The 19,630-nt window shown below is 34.5% G+C and overlaps 1 protein-coding gene across 1 annotated transcript in view; it reads left to right on the forward strand.

Annotated features, from left to right (window-relative positions):
- COL5A2 (collagen type V alpha 2 chain) overlaps positions 1–19,630 on the forward strand; it is a 147,196-nt gene that overhangs the window by 69,911 nt on the left and 57,655 nt on the right. The window contains exons 2-8 of the mRNA XM_019461888.2: positions 2,030–2,254; positions 5,272–5,285; positions 9,557–9,589; positions 10,944–10,976; positions 11,946–11,999; positions 17,136–17,246; positions 18,811–18,888. Of these exons, the coding sequence (XP_019317433.1) occupies positions 2,030–2,254; positions 5,272–5,285; positions 9,557–9,589; positions 10,944–10,976; positions 11,946–11,999; positions 17,136–17,246; positions 18,811–18,888 (548 nt within the window). The remainder of the gene's footprint in view (positions 1–2,029; positions 2,255–5,271; positions 5,286–9,556; positions 9,590–10,943; positions 10,977–11,945; positions 12,000–17,135; positions 17,247–18,810; positions 18,889–19,630) is intronic.

The raw sequence follows: 19,630 nt of genomic DNA on the forward strand, positions 1-19,630 counted from the left end.
AGAAACCAGGATGTGGTGTCACGCTTTGAAAGCAACTTTCCATTTGCCATATAGCTGTGATGAAGGGCTAGATATGTGAAGCCAAGTATTCCATGGAGCAGTGAAAAAAATGTTATCCAACGAAAGCTTTCTAAAGTTAGGAAGATGGATATATGGGCCAATGTCTTTATCCTACGCTGAAATTTTTATCTGTAGTCTGCATTATCATTTGAGTATATTTATATGGCAAATGATAAATTCTTTCCATTGTAATACTTTGGTTAGTGACAGATGGTTGCATTTATCGTGGTGAGCATTTTATAGTATATATAATTGTCAAATCACTATGTCTTACACCTGAAAATATAATATTGTATATCAACTATATGTCATTAAAATAAAGAAAAATGATAAATTATCTTATAAACTAATGCATTTTTTAAGTTTCAGTTTTATTTTTGTAAAGTATACATTAATGCTGGTGCAATTAAGTTAATGAACCATAATTCAGATTCACTCACTCATTCATTCATATCTATTTTGTTGAATGTTGGCTCCCTGCAAGGTATGGAGTCAAGCTTTAGAAATACCATGATGAAAAAGAAAAACTAGTCCTTATTTTCATGGCATTTATGGTCTAGTGAAGGAGATAAAAAATAAAAAGTAAAAATGGTAAATTAATATTACTTGTGATAGGTTTTATGAGGGCTGTGATTTTTGCCTGTCTGTTCACATTTTAGAAACTGGTTAATTAGCCGGCATATAAAACAAAATTAATGAATGGATGGGTGGACGACTGAGTTCTTCAAAAAGTACTGAGAGTCATACTAGTTGGATAAAGGCGGTCTCTTTAAAAAAATGTTTAATGTTTATTTATTTCTGAGAGAGAGAGAGAGAGAGAGAGCACGAGTGGGGGGAGGGAGATCTACTTCTATAGAGGAGTCAGAGAACTGTGGGGGCAGGTGACAGTAAGCAAAATGTAATAGTGAACTCTGTGTGCCTTCAAGGAGGGAGGGCAAAGTTGTGTAAGGACTGGGAGGGAGGAATCTCTGGGCTTTAGATTTTGAGTAGTTGGGAACAGTCTACAGGAATTAAACTAGGATGGTATGATATGATATGATATGATCCACATTGTGTTTTAAAATACTATAGTTTTGTTTCTTAAAAGTCACAAAGTTAAATATATATATATTTATCTTATAATAAATAAATTATATTTATCTTATAATTGTATTGTTATTATGTGTGTAAACGTGTGTATATATTTTCTAAATCTGCATTAAGGTTTTATCTAAGTGTAGAAAAGTATTTGGCAAATATTATATAATAACTTACCATATTGTCGTGGTCTGGAGTCCCCTTAATTAATTTTTATGCGAAGATAATTACTGCATTGCCTTTTTAAGCTTTGCTATTCCTTGAGTAAACACCTTTAGTTTAGCAAATACAGTCCATGAAATGGAACACTATTATTCGTTTTCTACGTTCTGTTTAAAACTAATTTTTGAAAACCCATACACTCTTTTTAAAGTTTTTCTTCACGGTGCAAGAATATATATTGTCATCTATTGTTGTGGGATTTACTAATCTAAAATTTCTAGGGAATTGAAAATCACATAAAAGTTCACCAAACCCGGAAGTTATATATTCCCTTTTGAACTATTCTTTTCCTCCCCCTTTCAAATGGTTTGTTTTTATCTCTTCTTACTGATTTTCCTATGTTTGGTTATCTATACCTTCACAAATGAAATCTTTTGGGAAGCATTATCTGATTAAATATATCTCCTTTGATCACTATCACTTTTTTTTCTTCCCCCATCATGCTGGGCTAGAAGTATAAGCATTTCATTGTGAATTGCATTTTGCTTTGTATGTAAATACCAAATAAAGTAAGTTCATCTGTATATTGCCTCCTTGGTAGGTTACTGCTTAGCCCAGAATTTTTAGAACCCACAAGATGACTCCCCTTTTTAAGTATTTCCCAGATTCCAAAATTTCAGAAGATTACTAACCTCCTTCCCCCCCCCCCCCCTTTTTTTTCTTATTCTAGAAGGATATGGTGAAGAAATAGCCTGCACTCAGAATGGTCAGATGTACTTAAACAGGGACATTTGGAAACCTGCCCCTTGCCAAATCTGTGTGTGTGACAATGGAGCCATCCTTTGTGACAAGATACAGTGCCAGGATGTACTTGAATGTGCTGACCCTGTAACTCCCCCTGGAGAATGCTGTCCTGTCTGTCCACACACAACTGGAGGTGGCAATACCAATTTTGGTAAGAATGCTCAAGGCCAACTCAGAGCTGGTCCAGTGACTCATCTTTATAGTTGCAGTGGTTTCTGCTCTCAGAATTCAGCAACCAGAGAGAATAATTAAACCACTAGTCAGAGGCGTTTGGGGTTAATGGTTTTGCTCACTCACTTTATGTAACATTAGTGAGAGGGGGGGAAATAATTCGCTGTCTTCTTAAAAACCAGGGGAATTTTTGGCTGAATTTGGTGGTGTTATGTCTAATTTGAGAATCTCTTATACCACTTAAGATGGTCATTTGTTACCCTATCCATGCTGGGTACCTCCAAGATATTTGTTGGTATTCTATGAGGTACATTAATGTCCAAGAGGAGATCTAGAAAACATGCTTATCTTCTCTTGTGCCAAATTTGCTCTTGAGAATGGAATGATTATTTCTAATGTAATTTAATGCTAGAGTACCCTCTCTTACATTGGCTCACAAATGCAGAATGCTTTTAATGATGGCTCAGGAAGACAAGAGAATGGGATAGATTTCCTGGAGAAAAGGATGATATAAATTACTGGTTTTTAAAACTTATTTTGGAGAAAAATGCCTGTGTTTAATATAGACTATGTATTTGAATACATGTGTTAAAGACACTTACATATAAGAGAAATAAGTTCATATTTTGTGAACCAGGTAAGATTAGCATTAAACTATTAGGTTATTTGTTTTAGCAGAGTCCTGAATGGTGACATGCATACCTATTTCCCCCGGCCAAAAATTCCATTGCAAATCACAACAAATTTAATGAAGTATTCAACCATATTTTCATGGAAAAATTAGAGAGTAGTTTACCAACTCTCCTCTTGGATATCATTCAATAGTAACAATATGCCTTGAATAAATAACCAAACTCAAAGTTTAGCAATATAATGAAGAAGGTATAAGAGAAAGAATTAAAAACAAGACACCTAAGGGCTATCCAAAGCTGATGCAATGTGCAACGAAGCTCCAGGAACAAAGTAAAACTAAACCTGTAGAGATATGTCAATAATATCTTGGGACTATAATGACAAATTAAAAAAAAAAAATAGGGGCACCTAGATGGCACAGTGGGTTGAGTGTCTGACTCTTGATTTTGGCTCAGGTCATGATCTCACAGTTGCATGAATTCAATCCCCACACCAGGCCCTGTGCTGACAGTGTGGAGCCTGCTTGGGATTCTCTCTCTCTCTCTCTCTCTCTCTCTCTCTCTCTCTCTCCCTCCCTCCCTCTCTCTCTCTCTGCCCCTCTCCCACTTGCACTGTCTCTATCTCTGTCTCAAAATAAATAAATAAAAACTTTAAAAAATAAAAAAACCAGCAAAATATGTGACATTCTACAAATAGCTGGGTTTGAAAAGTCCAGTTTATTCCAAAATGAATAATAAAAACAGAGTTAGCAAGAGCACTGATGCAAAAATACTCTCAGGAAAAAAAGGTGGGAGAGTTTGGCTAAGTTTACCAAATAACACGCTGGTAAATACCACAAAATGGATAAAAATTATGACCATTTCACCATAAACTAAGTAAAACCTAGTGAAGTAATTTATTAAGAAAGGCCTACATTAGAAATATAGCAAAAATTAATGATAAGCAAGGAAGTGGAAGCAAAACCAAAAACCATCATAGGGAAATGAAGATGACATAGGAAGAAGCACAGGAAGAATCAATACTGCCATAACATAGATAACAGAGCTATGAAAAAAGGGCTTTTGGTTGAAAAGTTGAAATAAGATATTTGGCAAAGATGAATAAGTATTCTTGATAAAGATGCTTGGTAACTTAGTACCAAATGGCATTTCATTAACATGGTAAAATACTTACATGTCAGCATAGAAGCTTTATAATATTTAATACTAGAATCGCTTTCTCCAGACTCAGAGATGGAACATGGATATCCATTGTTATCATTACAATTTAATATCTGAACAAACAATTAGATAAGAAAAATAAATAGAGGTTTAGAAATGAGAAGAGAGGAGGTAAAATGATTAGTTGCATAGAATATAATTGTGTACTTATAAAACTTAGGGGAATGAGGTAAAAAAATACTAAAAAAATAAGTGCAGTGTAAATTTAACAAACAAATTAATAAGTTTGCTATATACAGTCACCCCATAGAATAAATAATAGGAATAAGAAATACCTCATTTATAATAGCAACAGATGGGATAAAATGGCTAAGAATAAACATGTGATGTATAAGATCTATTTGAAGAAAACTATAAGACAGGGGTGTCTGGGTGGCTCAGTTGGTTAAGCTTCTGACTTCAGCTTAAGTCATGATCTCACGGTTTGTGGATCTGAGCCTCATGTCAGGCTCTGTGCTGACAGCTCAGAGCCTGGAGCCTGCTTCCAATTCTGTGTCTCCCTCTCTCTCTGTCCCTCCCCCACTCACACTCTCATTCTCTCTCAAAAATAAATAAACATTAAAAAAATTAAAAAAAAGAAAACTATAAAACAGCACAAACTCAAATAACAACTTGAATAAATGGAATGTCCCATTATGTTTTGGGTTAGGAAGACTAATAATAGAAACAAAAAACAGTAATAGCGACCCCCTCTGGGGTGGGGGTGAAATGTGGGAACTAGGGGAAGGGAGCAAGATGGAAGGAGATATTTTCACTCTATAATTGTATACCTTTAATGTATTTTCGTTTTTCAGCCATATGAATGAATAGCTTACTCAAAAAAGCATAAAAAAATAGAGGATATTGATTGAAAATTCATTACAATTTTAATAGTTAATTTTATAATTTAGTGAACTTTAAATGCTATATGAATGGTGTGAAGGATAATCAAATAATGTTGGAATTTTCCAAAGGGATTCATATTTTGCCTGTAATGGAAATATTGATCAAAAACAACTTTTGAATTTTGTTTACTGGTAATAGGGAAACCTGTTTAGGTTAAATTCTGACTCCCCAAAAAACCTATTATTGAAAATAAATATTTAGGAGATTTTCAATTACTGTTTCTTCATAAAATAACATATTTATTCTTTCCCTTTTATAGGTAGAGGAAGAAAGGTAAGTTTTACTTTGCATAGTTCCATTTTCATAAATTTCTTTTTTATTCTATGATAACTGTTCACACAGGACTGTGCTTTGTGTATTTGAAAGTCTTTTGTAAAGTACAATTCTTTTGTAAGTACATACCATATAGATAAAAATATATAAACACAGTTCAGCTACTTTGCTTATAGATTACAACTGCCTCTATTTTATTCACTTTGTTAATTTTTGTTTATAGATATTTCTTCTAGAAGGTTGTAAATCTCTTAGGGATTGAGACTGTGCCACATGAGCCTTTGAATTACTTACATGTATCACTGTACTTAGTATATACCTTGCACATATTAGAAGTGCAGTAACTGCTTAGTGGAAGGAAGGAAGGAAGGAAGGAAGGAAGGAAGGAAGGAAGGAAGGAAGGAAGGGTAGGTGAGTGGGTGATGGCTGTTGTTCAGTGGGGTTGTGGTCCTGCTTCTATTGGTTGGGAAGTAAAGATATGTCTAAAAGAATTAATTGAACACTTTACCAAACACACATCACCTTCTCTTCTCTCCCCTTCTGCCATTTCAAGGAGCCTAAAATCTAATCCCAGAGGCAAGCCTTACACTCAAGAGGACAATGTATGACATTGTTATGAGCCTAGATACAGTTGGCCAGTTTAGCCACTTGTCATCTGGATATGGGTAATCCCCCTGAGTGAAGAGAGTTACATTCCCTTGGAATTGTTCTCAGTTTTCTAGGTAATTTAAAAACTGTGGCATTTGCTTCAGTCTTATCCAGATGGGATGGGCACAGGGATCAGGAATGGAAATGGGAAGTCATCCCAAATTTCATGGCAGATATTAGGCAGATTACCAGCGACTTTAAATTGCCTTTACTTTTGCATACAGTAGAACTTCAGTAAGGTGATAAAGCAATGCTACACCTTCATGGTAAATGAAAGTGATGCTATCAAGGGAGGTCCTGGCTACTTTTATACTTTTGGATTAAAAAGGCAGTACCAAAAATTGTCTTATTTGGAATAAATATCAGTGAAGCTATTTAGATTTGAATATATGTCAAATGAATAGGTCTAAAAATACCAGCTTACATTTATTTACATCTGAAATTAAATCTGAAGTTTTCCAAAAGCAGTATGGGACAGCTGGGAGAAAGACATACTCAAACCAGCTGCCAATTTACCACATTCTAGTTATGTGCCGCTATATTCATGACTCTGTCATTTATTATCATGTGCCATCAGAACTATTAGAGCAGAGTAATGTTATAAAAATGTATTTTGTGCTTGGCTTATATTAATACTGTTGTTATTTATAATCTATTCTCTCATGCATGTTAACCCCCAAATAATTACTGAGGCTTTGTTATATCCCTGTATGAGGCAGATGATGCAGATGATGCAATGGTGGGCAAAACACTGTGACTGTCTCCATGGTAATGGCATCCTAGAAAAGTGACGAGGCATGTCCATGTGGCCTTAAGTGATAAGTAACAGACAAGAGGTAAAATTAAACTGTAATTCACATCTGAATCAGAGTATTTGAATGTTATCTTTCCCAGTGAGTATGAAAATCACATTTAGCAAAAGTTTAGATAAATCTTCATTGCATATAAATTAACTTATTCAAAGCCCATATTATTTTTTATTTTTTATTTTTTCAAAGCCCATATTTAAAAAAAGCAACAAATACTTACATTAGTGGCTTATTTCCAAAATAAGAATTATCACAGAATCATTAGAAAAATTTATCATGGAACCTGATAATGTAACACTGAATCCCATATCAAGGATTGTGGAGCAATAAAAAGTTTGTAATAAGACATCAAAAAACTTACAATTTAGTTGAGAAAAGTACAAGCAAATACCATTCTCCTAAACACAAAGTAAGAGCAAAGGCTGCATTGTAATTGCTGGTCTCATAAAATGGAGATTTCCCAGTCATTCTTAGTGGACTATTTCATTTTTCTCTCTTTGGTTGAAATAATTTCTCCTCACTTTTTACTTGTTTTTTCTAAATTTATTCCAGAAATAAAGATTTTTTTTTCAGCATTATTCTCATAAAGTCCTTTAGGTGTTCGGCACACATTTACCTACCCTTCCTAAATAATTCAAATTCTTTCAGCATCTCAGAGAAAGCCCTTACAGCTCTTAAAAGATGAATTTTTATTACTTTCAGATTATGTTATAAATGGAAAGACCCAAGCTAGAAGTTAGGAGACTTAGAAATGCAGAAATAAGCCTGCTCTGTTTTACTGACCATATGTGTTCATCCCTTTCTTCTCTAGTCTTTTTGTAGGTTGTCTTTTAGTCTCTTGTGTTCTACCTTGAACTTAACTCATATAGAGCTCCCTCCTGCCTCTGTAGAGAAATTTCCCAGGGCTGAATTATCAATTTATTCCTGACTTCCTAATCTTGGCAGTAGAATCAGCAGTGATGATCAGGGTATTGTTCTGCTATTGAATCCATTATTAAGACTATGATGATTGTAAAATAATTTTTAAATATCACTTTACAAAATTTTGTCAGAGGTGGGATACTACTGGAAGGATATAACTAAATTGTACCTATCAGGAGTACACTTAGGAGATCTGGATCAAACACCCAAAAAATATGTATGATCTTTAACCTACAACTTCAACTTCTAGAGATACACCATAAGGTATTAGTTAGAGGTACTACACAAATATTTATAAACAAGGGTATTCATTGTAATGATATTTTTAATTGTAAAAGTGAAAGTATAATCTAAGAGTAAAATACTGAGGCATTGATTAAGTAAACCAAGTTCAGGTAAACGATGGAAAACTAAGAATACTACAGTGTTAAAAGTGGTTATCTCCTGGGTGTTGGGTATAATATTTAATTTCTTTTGTAAGTTTCAAAACTTTACAATATTTTCAAAATTCTCTGTTAACCAATATACTTTTTATAATCAGATAAAAGAGCAATATATGTGAAAATAAAAATTAAATAAAATAGAATTCATTATTCTTTTTTAACATTTTTTAAACATTTATTTATTATTGAGAGACAGAGTGTGAGCAAGGGAGGGGTAGAGAGAGGGGAGACACAGAATCTGAGGTAGGCTTCAGGCTCTGAGCTGTCAGCACAGAGCCCGATGAGGGGCTCGAACTCATGAACTGTGAGATCATGACCTGAGCCGAAGTTGGTCGCCTAACCATCTGAGCCACCCAGGTGCCCCTAGAACTCATTATTCTTGCTTCTTCTACATTTTGGATATAATCCTTAATGTAGTCATACTTTGCAATTAACCAGTAAAAAGCATTATTTCATACTATATTAATGGAAATTAATATGGTCAAGAATTTATTGAGGTTTTCTGTTAGACAAAACGAGGATGTAAAGTAGACTTGATCATAACCTTAAGGAGACCAAAATCTGTTGGAAGACAAATTCAAAAATAAATAATACAAGTAGATACATGGTAAAATAGAGGTATATGAAGGTAGAATTCATCCAATATTATTTTACCTATGTACTTGAAATCATGCTCTGAGAATACAATTTTTGAGAGACTGAAGTTCTAAGAATCCCATCTACATCTGTTATGTTTGCTACATCTATTATAAAAGGCAATTAAATTGTCCAATGTTATTTCCTTTATGTTATGATTGTTTTTTGTGTTATTTTTATCTTCCTATTCAGTTAATATTTTGTCTTGATTTTCTTCAGATATTGAGAATTACCTAACCAATATAAGTATTTTCTTTCTTTCTTTCTTTCTTTCTTTCTTTCTTTCTTTCTTTCTTTCTTTCTTTCCTCCTTTTGAAGATGAGCAAACTTACCTCTTGTTATTTCTCAGATTCTTCCATGAGTTTTAAAAAAGGTGGCAAGAGTTTTAGGAATGGCATCTGATAAGTTACTAAAACTAGGTGGCATAGAATATGAGTGTGAAAATTCAACATATCCAAGTTTTGTATTTTCTCTGAGTTTTCAGTCTTTGGGTAGTTTTTCCTATGGTGCTTTGACTTTACATCTTTTTAATCACAAGTATTTCTTGGTCTAGTCAGTTCTTTAGATTTATTCACTATAAAGACTGAAGTTATGCATTTCAAACATTGGATTGATATTTTTGTGTCTTTCAGATGAGTAGTAATTTTTTTCATCAATAATGTCTGACTACTATAAATATTGCTTCTTTTCTCATTTTTGTTTTTTACATTTCTTACATAGAAATTCTCAGTGTTTACATGGAATATTCTAATATGATATGACTATCCCCACCAAGCTATTATATTTTGATAATTGAACAATTTTTGCTTCATAGGGACAAAAAGGAGAACCAGGATTAGTGCCTGTTGTAAGTATATGTATATATTGTTTTCATGTGTCTTTAAAAAACTTAGCTATAGTATAGTTTTAAAGTTTTGCATATATACACACTCTTGTGAAAATGGATGTTAGTTATGTTATAACCAAGCTATAGTATAAGACAAACAAACCAAAAGAGGTTAATTCTTTAATATACTATTTAATGTTTATTTATTACAATATTCCTGACTTTTATTGTCCCATGACTAAAAATGGAAATCAGGGTTTTCTAAAGTTAAGCATATTATATATGGATGTAAAATGATAGTTAACATGTGTGTATATATATATATATATATATATATATATATTTATTTATTTACTTATATATTTGTATATTTATATATTTTGCATGTTTATTTATTTATTATGAGAGAGAAAGAGAGACAGTGCTAGCAGGGGAGGAGCAGAGTGAGATAGAGACAGAATCCCAAGCAGGCTCCACACTGTCAGTTCCCAGCTCCAGTTCTTACGAACTGGGAGATCATGACCTGAGCCAGAACTAAGGGTGGGCACTTACCCGACTGAGCCACCCAGGTGCCCCTATTTTTTGTGGTATAAATAGTCATGTAATCCAAATAAAAGGCATGACTTAATGTTCCACACTTCTGGATATATATCTTGCCATTTTCCTGATTGAAATTTCATATTGTATAAGAGTTCTTAAGACTTGTTTAGACTTGTACATGATCATAAAGTATATTGTTAAGTGGGATGAAAATTCTTCAACCATCAGTTTCATAGATCTCAAAGGAGTTATCATCACTCTGTCAGAAGAAAAGTATATGCATGTTGATTTATTTGGCAGTGTTTGACTTTTTGCTTTGCCTTGAAATTGGCTTGTTTTTAACAAAGATTACCTAAAAAGTAAACCATTCATATTGTTGTCTTTCATTTAAAAACACTTATGTGTACTTACTATGTCTTACATGCTATTTTAAGTGCTTTACAAATATTTGTCTTCATGACAACTTTGTGAAGGAGGTAATTTCATAATCATCATCATCATTTTATAGAAGAGGAACATGAAAACATAAAGTAATAAGTAATTTGTCCAAAGTCAGACAACTGGTAAGGGATAGAGTTAGGATTTGAACCCAGGCCTCTTGGCTCCAGTGTGGTGCTCTTAATCCCTATAGCAGTCCTGCCTCTGTATATGAGAGTTTAAATTAGATAACATCTTAAGGCATAAGCAAGGAGGACATGGGCATCAATTGACAACATCTGTTTGCTCTGAAAAAATTCACTAGGGCTTTTGTTGTTATTCTTATTTGTTTGACTATTGATTTTTCTTGAACTCTATTGAAACTTCATCCTTACAGATTATCTTGTTTATCATTTAGGTAACAGGCATACGTGGTCGTCCAGGACCAGCAGTAAGTAGTTTCCTCCAACATTCATGGTACTCTTAAGTTCTTACAGTTACTGAACATCTTTATGAATATTATATCCATCAAAAGACAATAGAATGAAAACCATGATGCTTGGTTTCTTGAAACATTTTGTTTTGAAACATCTTCAAGTGTAAGCATTCCTTTGCAGCAATGAATGATATATAAAAGATCATTTCATTCTGAAATTGATGAACCCTATTTTTCCTCCATGTTAGTGTTTTTATTGGCTATGTGAAAGCCAAAATGATCTATTGTTACATTGTTAATTTTAGATTAGCTTTACTCATTAAGACACACTTACCTATTGTTTGGCAATAATTAAAGATAGACTACGTTTATCTGTTTAATGAAACAAACTGTTAATTTTATCTGTTAATGAAATTAAATCGTATTTCCATAGAATTTGAGAAATTATACAGCAGAATAGCATATTACTGGGTTAGCACAAAAGACTACTGATTTCAGGTTTGGATTAGCAGTAGCATTCTAGGTAACTAGACAGAAAACACATACATATATTCCCTCAGATCATTGATAATTTAGGGTTTGCACAACTATGTAGTTCTAAAAATCCAAACTGTAGGTTTTTATGGCCATAATGTAGTGACAAAGGCTTGCTTAGGACAAGACAGCAAAAATGATCCTCATAAACTTTGTAATTATCATTCAAGCAATATATTTAGCTCACTGAGCTCCATGATGCTATAATGTAACACTTAATTCTTTAATTCTTTACAGACCTTTAAGCTTCATTGCTAATATAAATAGCCTTTCTGTGTACACAGAGCTTTTATACGCACATGGCTTTATTTTCTACAGTCTTCAACTGAACTGAATTTAAAAAAAAGTGATATTTCTGTTTTCCGATTTTCTTAGATCAAGCAAACATTTAAAATAAAAACATCTGAAGTATACGTGTTTTGCAGGCTTAATCATCACTTTCCATTTCAGGGGCCTCCAGGATCACAAGGACCAAGAGGAGAGAGAGGCCCAAAAGGAAAACCTGTAAGTTGACAGCAGAGTTCCCTTTTCAGTGAAGTGTACCATGTACCGGGTAAGCCCATCTATACCACGTTCTCTGGATGCAACAAAGAGTTGGTGGCACTGTTTCTCTCTCATCTCTATTAAATGTGACAGAATTCAGGTCATGAAGTGATTGTGGGTCTTTTCTGATTCAGAGGAAAGTATCACATGGTAATAATTACCTATTATCTTTTTAGGTAACACAAATGACATTTCTTTGTCCCTCGTGAGGTCAAAGTAAAGTAAAGTAGAAAACCTAAGGAAACATAATGAATACCTCATGTTATTTTCAGAAGTTGTAAATCATGAGTGAACAATGCCAGGAATGTACTGTTGAGATAAAACACCAAAGTTCTGTGATCTGTGGTTGCCGCAGGGATAACCAAACTGGATAAAGGAAAAAAAAAATTATTAGAGGACTAAATTTTATTTCAAGTGGTTGTACAATGAATTTATTTCCCAAATAACACTCTATCTATTTTCACTGTGCAGCTGCTGCAGAACTATCAAAGGAGTCATTTTAAAAATCAACAAATCCATTACCAGAACAAAGGGAACACCTTTAAATTTAAATGATCAACTTGATACCCTGGAGATAAAACATGAAGATATTATATAACACATGTCAGATGTTTTTTCTTATTAGCAAGTCCTAGGATAGCGATTCTGTTTCTTTTTATATCTTATCCTCAGAAACTAATGTCTTTCTGTATTAAATAACTCGCTTAATTTTTGTATTGCTATCATTATCTTATGTTTTAATCAGAAAAACTTGTGCTGTTTAATTTTCTGTCTAATGTCTACTAAATTTAACTCTCTAGGTCTTTAGCTTTCCAAATATGTATTTATACATATTTATATGGGAGAAATAGATGAGCAGGAGAGCAACAGACAACCTTGAATATGTAAATAAAGAAAAATGTATTTTAGATCATGTTGCTTGGAACTCTTGCCTCTTGATTCATCTTTGAATACGTTTGACCAAGTATTGCATGATGACAGTACTACAAAATTGGGGCTGGAGTAATGGATGGTATTGGCAGGCATGCAGGTAAATGACAGTACCCCAGAGAAATGGGGCATAGTCCTATATGTGTGCAGTAATGCTATATTCTGATTATCTTATGCTGGTATTCATTCTTCACTGCTGTTCTACTGAGCTGCTTCACGAGTATTGGTGACCTGAATACTGTTAGTAGCTCTCTAGATGCCTGTCCAAGGGTCTAGAATGACATAAACAGGTAGAAGATAATTTCAATTAGGTGGAGGGTGGTAGCCATGCAGTAACATTGTGCATCAATATACTTGTGCCCAGGATAATTGATAACACTTAGTCCTAAGTCTAGGTGGAAGTTACTATAGAAATAGTGATTGCGTTTTCAGAATTCCTTGTTAGGATTCAGTGAGTCTGCTGTTACCCTGTCTTCTTTTCTTGACTTAGTGTGTGATATGCTGCCCTTCCTATCTTGGTTAGCCCTGAGATAATCAATGGGAATTAGGGGTGTGTGTGTGTGCGTGCGTGCGTGTGTGTGTGTGTGTGTGTGTGTTTAAAAGAGTGAGGAGTAGTTATTTATTTGGAATTAAGCAAAAACAATCCTGGCAGTTGCCCAAATAGGCAGTCTGTTCCTCTGTTAATCCTAGCAAGCAGTGGGATGATAGTTTTTAACAACTGTCTCATTAAAAAAATGTGCCTATACTTTTGCTGATTTCCCTGGTGTAAATACTTCCACTATGGCCAATTGCAAGATACTGGCATGATGTTACAAAATATCCATTGGTAGAGCATTTTGCCTCAGGTCCCAAGACTTGCAGGAGCTGCTTAACTAGACTAAAGCTGTGGCTTGCACAACGTAGGGTGGTACTGCAATCATAAATACCGTTTTCTCCTCCTGCTTCCGTTACCATCAGACACTACAGAATGCTCACTATGTAATGCATGGTTTCTCAGCCTCAACACTATTGGTATTTGGGGCCACATAATAGCTATGCATTGTAGGATGGTTGGCAGCATTCCTGATTTCTACCCACTAGATGCCAAGTAGCAACACCTGTCCTCCTCCCACATACAATTGCGACAACAAAAATGTCTCTTGATGTGACCAAGTGTCTCCAGGGGAGGGGAGCAAAAGTGCTCAGGATTGAGAACTACTGTGATATAAATACTCTCCGGAAGTCTTCATGACTCGTCAGTGACCCCCAGGACTGTCTCTTATCATATGTCCTTAGTTTTAACTAAGTAATGCTAGTAACTTCATAGTGACAAACTAGCCATCTGTCAGGAGATGGATAGGGTGTGCTGAGTTCTAATTGCATGTGACACTCAACCTCTGTAGATCTGTTTCTACATATGTAAAATGGGAAATATGCTATATTTTACCAACTCTAACATTTCATAATGTGTGTGTGTGTGTGTGTGTGTGTGTGTGTAGTGAATAAAGTTCCTGAGGACTGAGGTAGTTAGTCCTTTCTATTTGTGAATGTTTAAAGGTCGCCACCTAGTGGTAATCTATAAGTACTTTGTATTGTAAATGGCTGCCTGAAATTAGTACTAGAGTATCTTCAGGAATGGGAGAGAATGATGATAAATAGAATATTTACCTTAATATAAAATGTATGTAATTCATCTCACTTGGAAATATGAAAGTATATATTTTAATGTGTTCCCAAATTATATTTTTGTTTTCAATGTTTATCAGTAAAACTGCTCATGTATTATATTTTTTCTTACTTTCACTTATAATTATGTTCACTTAATTTTGGATAACTTAAAAAATTTTTATTAATTTTAATCTCAATTTGTAGAAGTGTAACTCATGTAGGCTATTTAGAGGAGATTCTTTGGAGACACTGAATGCATCATGAAGTCAGTAGAAAAGTGGGCTGTCTTCAGAACAAGACTTTGAAACATGATTATTAATGTTTCACATTAATTAATCACGGTGGAGGGTGGTGGCCATGCAGTAATCACAGATTAATTAATCACAGAGGGATGGAGAAAGCATATGATTTTTGAGGATCAATACCACCCAAGCCTCTCTCTATTCTCATTGAAACTAAATGCAGTTTTTGGTTTTGTCTTTAGAAATCTTTTTGGGAGGAGACATGTTTTAGTTCATTTTTTGTATACAATGATACCTGGTTATCAGTTAGCAATTTCATATTTCAGAAACACATTAAAAGTTTTCCACACAAGGCTCTGAGTAGATCATACTACTAACTTTGTCTGTGCCACCATTGACAGTATGAATTTCCAGCTCATGTTGCTCTCATGTGTATGATCAGGAATCCTAGACAGCAATTTACACCAGCCTCTTATGTCTAATGAAAAGAGTTAAGTGACTCTACAGTGGTTTAAGAGTCAGAAAGCATTTGACTTGATAAAGGATGAGAATAATTTCCTGAGAAATCAGTTTTCAAAGTGTTTTTCAGACTATCTACTTCTATTTGAATAGATGCGTTTGCTTATCTTCTACTCTTCTAAGAAATACATATATCTATATGAATCTATACAAATATTTGAATATATTAATTAAATTATGCCACCCTCCCCAAAGCCATCATATGCCAGCTGCCCCCTTTCCCACCTCATCTTATTTTATATGTCCTCCTTCAGCTGTATCAGCTCATATTTGAATTACTTTTGTGAGCCAGGAGGTGTTCTCATGTTTACAGAGGAGAAGCTTCTTTTTTTAAACTCCAATTCACTTATCATGTTTTTCTTGATCCCTGCTTCTAACTATAAAAATCATATTGACTTTGAGTTCTTTGGCCCTTTCTTTCTTTTTGAAGACTGTTAAGACTCTTCAGGGTTAAACAGACAGAAAATACTTCACAAGACTTGTGGGAATGATGAGGTTGGAGGACAGAACATTTCCAGAACTGAGGACGTGGCTGTTCACCAAGCTGCCTTCAGAATGTGGGTTGGGAGGAGGGTGGAATTTGGCAGCTAGAAATCATTGCTCACTTCTCTGAGAACTAGACTTGGCTGGATCACTGTGCCTTTTCCTCTGTTTCTCATTGGTCTGATCCACCTTTAGGGGTGGTAAGAAAAACAAAGCATGCCAGAACTTAAGTAGTAGAATAAAGAGGATTGAAATGTGAAGATGTAATAAGCATATATCGAGGGTCTACTATGTGCCAAGAACTATACAAAACATCAAAATATTAGAAAGATTAAAAAAGCCACAAATACCAGTCAAGGAGCTTCTATATATATGTACACACACATATGTATGTATATATATACACACACATATACACATACATACATATGTATATATGTGTGTATATATATATATATATGTGTATATTTTCAGTAGGAGGAGGTTAAGCAAGCACATATATAGTTAACCATAATCTAAGACAGACATGTGAATTTAGAACTTATTGGTTAAATACCACAAAACCAACCAAATAAGGAAGCTTATTCTAGAATACTGGTGAACTCAATAAAATTTTATAATTATTCCAAGACAGCTCATTACTGGGGATTTAACACATCAAGACTAAAATTCTTACCCAAAATATACCATGCCCCTAAGCAGAGGCTGTGATCCGTGCTGAAGTCAGCAGTGTCAGCAGAGCTGATGAAATTGCTGTAGTTGGCTGGATTGCAATCTATTTTTTTTAAGATTTTATTTTTCTTAGAGAAGTTTGAGGTTCACATCAAAAATCAAAGCAGGCACAAAGAGCTCTCATATATGCTCTGTCCCCGTACATGCATAGCCTTCCCCATTATCGACATCTCCCATCAGAGTCCATAGTTTACATTAGAGTTCCTCTTCGTGGTGTACACTCTGTGGGTTTGGACAAGTGTATACTGATACATACATCATCATCACAGTACCATTCATAGTGTTTTCACTGTCCTAAAATTCTCCTGTGGTTTGCCTTTTGATCTCCCCATTCCCACCCCAACCCCTGGGAACCACTGATCTTTTTCACTGTTTCCCTAATTTTGCCTTTTCCAGGAATGTCATAGAGTTGGAATCATACAGTATGGCTATTCATTTTAAACATAATGAACACTTCCTCTCCATCAAGAAGTCTGTCTTTTAGATTTCTACTTAAGTACATATTTGGCAATGGGTTCTAATGAGCATGGGCTTGTTTTTCCAGGGTCCTCGTGGTCCTCAGGGAATTGATGGAGAACCGGGTGTTCCTGGTCAACCTGGTGCCCCTGGGCCTCCTGGACATCCATCCCACCCAGGACCTGATGGCATGAGCAGGGTAAGTTCTATATATTGTTGACTGTTATATTTAGATTATATATTAGTTTTTAATTTTTTTTTAATTTTTGAAGTATAGTTGACATACAATGTTATATTAGTTTCAGGTGTGCAACCTATTGATTCAACAATTCTATACATTACTCAGTGCTCACCATGATAAGTATAGTTATTATCTGCCACCATACAATATTATTGCAATATTATTCGTTGAATCCCCTATGCTGTACTTTTCATTCCAGTAACTTATTTATTTTATAACTAGAAGTTTGTACCTCCTAATCCCCTTCACCTATTTTGCCCATCCTCACCCAAAATTTTGATACATTATTAAGAGTTTAAGTTGTCTTAGTTCAGAAGTTGGCCCTTGACTGCAACAGCAGCTAAGGGAATGCAGTGAACTCGGAAACCCACAGAGAATTGTCAGAAAATTCACAAGAGCATTTTGTAAAGTACCGCTTTGAGTGACTTATTTCTCAGTGTCAGTTCTGGAACTGGTTTGGTTCTTTCTGCTGATTCTAAAGGACTGCTAATATTGTTCCCAATATGAATTGAAAAGGGAAACATCTCTAATCTTCTGCTGTTCTTAGGCTCAGAATGGTCACAAAATCTGTGTCATTTCCTCCACAAGAAGGGAGGATGACAGATCCATTATGATGTATATAGAAAGGGCTACCTAGTTGACACTAAAAATGTTATCTGATTACTTCCCAAATTTTAGTTTCCTGCGAGAAATAAAATAAAGCAAAATATCTTTCTATACCTGCTTCTTTGAATTCTTAGTGGCAGACATAGGTGATTTATGAGTAGATTGCATAGCAAAACAAAGGAACATATGGAGCCCTGAAATATGATTTTTGTTTTATAACAATTTATACATTTATTTCTCAACTGATTGTAGAAGTAATTGCCAATTAATTTTTTTAATAATATACACATTTACCCCCCAAAATCTGGAAAGAACTCCCGGAATATATGTGGACAATTTTGGTCAGTTGGGTTACCAGAGTTTCTGTGATGTGAAAGAAAATAGGTAAAACTGTTGCCAATTCTTAGAATAGTCAAAGATTAGAAGGATTGTAAAATCTTTATCAACTTATATAAATACAGTGTAAAGTTTACTGGTCATGAACAAAGAAACAAGAATACCATCTAAGTAAAATAGTCTCAAATTGAAACTGGAATCTTTAGGGAAAATGTTTAAAAGCATCTCTTAGGCTCTGTTCAGATTTTTGGCACGGGAGAAAATCAGATAAAGAGATTTAAAGCTGAAATCGATGAGACTGGAAGAATGATACATGCTTTTACCAAGTATGAGACATTTGGCCCATTGAAGTCGTTATCCTGAAGCAACATAGTCATGAATATTCTAAGGAAGATTGTTCAATCAAACACATACAATGAAAAAGAATTTGAATCTTTTTCTGTGCTTTAAAGTCTAAAATATCAAATGATTCTCAACAGAGCCATTCTATAAGAATCCCAGAGAATGTGCATTTCTGAATTTAAGTTTGTTGATATATGTCTCTTACTTTGGAAATAACATGAAGATATTGCATTTATAGCCATTTTCAGCTCAGATGGCTGGATTGGATGAAAAATCTGGACTTGGGAGTCAAGTAGGACTGATGCCTGGATCTGTGGTAAGTGAAAATTTTACTGATAATCAAGGTTCTTGTGGAAAATAACATTTTGTAAAGCAAGGTTTGAATTTGCTAATTAAGAAGTAATATGTGTCTTATTTTTTTGTAAGTTTATTTTGAGATTGGGGCAGGGGTGGGGGTTGGTGGTGAAAGGGCAGAGAGAGAGAGGTAGAAAGAGAAAATCCCAGGAAGGCTCTATGCTGTTCGCCTGGAGGCCAACTGTGGGGCTCGATCTCACGAACATGAGATCATGACCTTAGCTGAAATCAAGTGGGATGCTTAATTGACTAAGCCACCCAGGCACCCCAAGAAGTAATATGTGTCTTCTTAAATAAATCCACCCATTAATTCATTCAATTTATGTATCAAATCCTGCCATGCACCAATTAAAAAAGCCTAGTGGGTGTTCCATTTATAACTGTGCGAAGTATTTGTTGACTTTAATAAAGGGCTGCCTATATATTTTATTTAAAATTGGAAGAAAATAAAAAATTTAAACATATAACCTACTACAACAAAAACTGTACTTTTAATGGTGTTAGAAAAAGTGATCTGGCAAAATTTTGACATGGGAAATTTTGCCATTTTAATTTTCATTATTTCCTACATAATATCCTCTGGATGCCTATGCCAACAACTCTGAAGTTTCCTGACTGGACCTGCTAACCGTTCCGATCCTCTTTTGAATTTCTTCAACTGCCAAAAAGAGTCCCATTTTCTCTGGGCAAGTACTTTAACCTGG

The sequence above is a fragment of the Panthera pardus genome, unplaced genomic scaffold (assembly GCF_024362965.1).
Source record: "Panthera pardus isolate Hobbes unplaced genomic scaffold, ASM2436296v1 HiC_scaffold_10, whole genome shotgun sequence".
Classification (NCBI taxonomy): Eukaryota; Metazoa; Chordata; class Mammalia; order Carnivora; family Felidae; genus Panthera; species Panthera pardus.